Raw genomic sequence first — 2,036 nt, forward strand, 5'->3', positions numbered from 1 at the left:
ATCATCTCGTCGAGGGATTGTGAGGGTCTGTCGGGGACGGTAGACATGATGGAAGGTGCCACATCACAAAACATGGACCCACCGTTTTGCGCTTTTTTGATGTTTGACGCCTGTGGTTACGTGATAGGTTCCGATTGTTACCTGTCACATGATTATGTAGCTCATTGTAAGCCATGTCCAGGTGCCAATCCATTTTGGTGCCTGACAACGTATAAGCTTATATCCTTAGGAGCATTGCTCAAGGATGGATTGGAAGCACGTGCAAGCACTGCTGAGATCTCTTTCTATCAGAATGATAGGCTTATAGTCGCGTTTAAACCGCGCTTTGAGAATGACACAATATATGTCACTCATACGCAGCCTAGATCGGCGCGATATGCTGTCGCAGCTAGTAATGCTGTTGACTATGAAACTCTTCACTGTTGTTTCGCGCACCCTTCGCGCGATGTGCTGAAACATGCACGGAAACGCACGGAAAAGTGCCCGCTTGTTGAGTTCTCTCTTCATGACTCAATCTGTCGAGGATGTGCTGAAGGCAAAATGCCATCGCAACCTCATCCGCTTGACATTCGTCGAGCGACACGTCCTTTTGAGCTAATCCATTCAGATCTCAAGGATTTTCCCGTGCCTTCATACCACAAGTACAAGCACAGGATACTGTACTTTGACGACTACACGTCGCATGTATGGACTATCGGACTTCGTACAAAGGCTGCTGCACTTCAAGTTACACGGCAATGGCTCGCATATGTCGAGAACCAGTTCAATGCCAAAGTGCAGAAATGGAAATCTGATTCTGCAGGCGAGTTGAAATCGACCGCCTTCACAGACATGCTCAAGGATCGTGGGATTGAAAGGATACCCTCTGCTCCCAACATCCATGAACAGAATGGACGTGCTGAACAAATCATTCGCACGATCATGGAAAAGGGGGAGGCAATGCGTCACGACGCTTGCATACCACAATCATGGTGGGAATTCTCATTCGAGCATGCAGCGCATGTCTATAACAGAACTCCGATGCAACGACTCAACTGGCGCACTCCATATGAAGTTCTGCATGGTTCCAAACCAGACATTAGCCATCTACGCGTCTTCGGACGCGGTGCCTATGTCTTCTTACCACGCGGGTTCGCAAGAACAAGCTATCGCCCAAGTCAGAGCTGATGGTCTATCTCGGCGTTGGTGATGGTAATCACAACCATAAGTTCATGCGTTTGCCCAATAATGTCATCTTTACGGCTGCTCAAGCACTGTTTGATGAACATATGTTTCCCAAGTGTCCTGGACACGGAACAAAACGACAAAGGCAGCCTTCTCCGCCTGAAGAGGAAAAGAATGGAAAACCTGCGAACCAGGCTCCCACTTCTTCTTTTCTCCCTGATGACGATGAGGAACCACATCGTCCGCTCCCAAAACCTTCTACAAAGGGCAAGGGCAAAGGTCGAGACGTCGTACCTAATGCACCGCCGGCAAATCCTCCTGCATCTGGAAAAACAACCTTTGCAAATTGACACTAATTATCACTATTCAGATAATCTCATCTATATTAGCAAGTGTTAGCAGAGATAACCTCTACATTAGAGCTACTATTCAGACACACTTCTTCAGTAGTGCAACTAAGCACTAATTAGTATACTTGGTACTAGTTATAACTACTCTTCACTATCACTTTTGCTATAGTGCCATGTAGTGCCAACATGATACTATTATAGCACTACTGCGAATGTGGTCCTCTAATTTTCGCTATTTTGCACTACTGTAGTACTATTTTGCGCTATTTTAGCACTATTCATTCAGGGGAGACTCAAATAAGATGACAATCCTTTATTTATAGCTCATAGTTCTCAACTCAAGCATTACACACCTCTATAGCTGCAAAATCACCATGATAGCTGACTTATATTTGAGGGCACAACTCAACACAGAACTTGTTATCATGTATAGGATTAGGCTGTCAGCATAGCATTTATATCAGTGAAGCATACTCTATAGCACACTCCATATTATATATATAGCCCTAGACATTACACATA

General features: G+C 45.1%; 1 protein-coding gene across 1 annotated transcript; it reads left to right on the forward strand.

Moving 5' to 3' along the window:
- Positions 1-99: 99 nt before the first annotated feature.
- DICSQDRAFT_71716 (rve-domain-containing protein) lies at positions 100-1,167 on the forward strand (the record flags this gene model as incomplete). Its single annotated transcript, XM_007370866.1, has 1 exon — positions 100-1,167. The coding sequence occupies one exon, from the start codon at positions 100-102 to the stop codon at positions 1,165-1,167; it is 1,068 nt and encodes a 355-aa protein (XP_007370928.1).
- Between the last annotated feature and the right edge of the window lie 869 nt (positions 1,168-2,036).

The sequence above is a fragment of the Dichomitus squalens genome (genome assembly GCF_000275845.1).
Source record: "Dichomitus squalens LYAD-421 SS1 unplaced genomic scaffold DICSQscaffold_79, whole genome shotgun sequence".
NCBI lineage: Eukaryota > Fungi > Basidiomycota > Agaricomycetes > Polyporales > Polyporaceae > Dichomitus > Dichomitus squalens.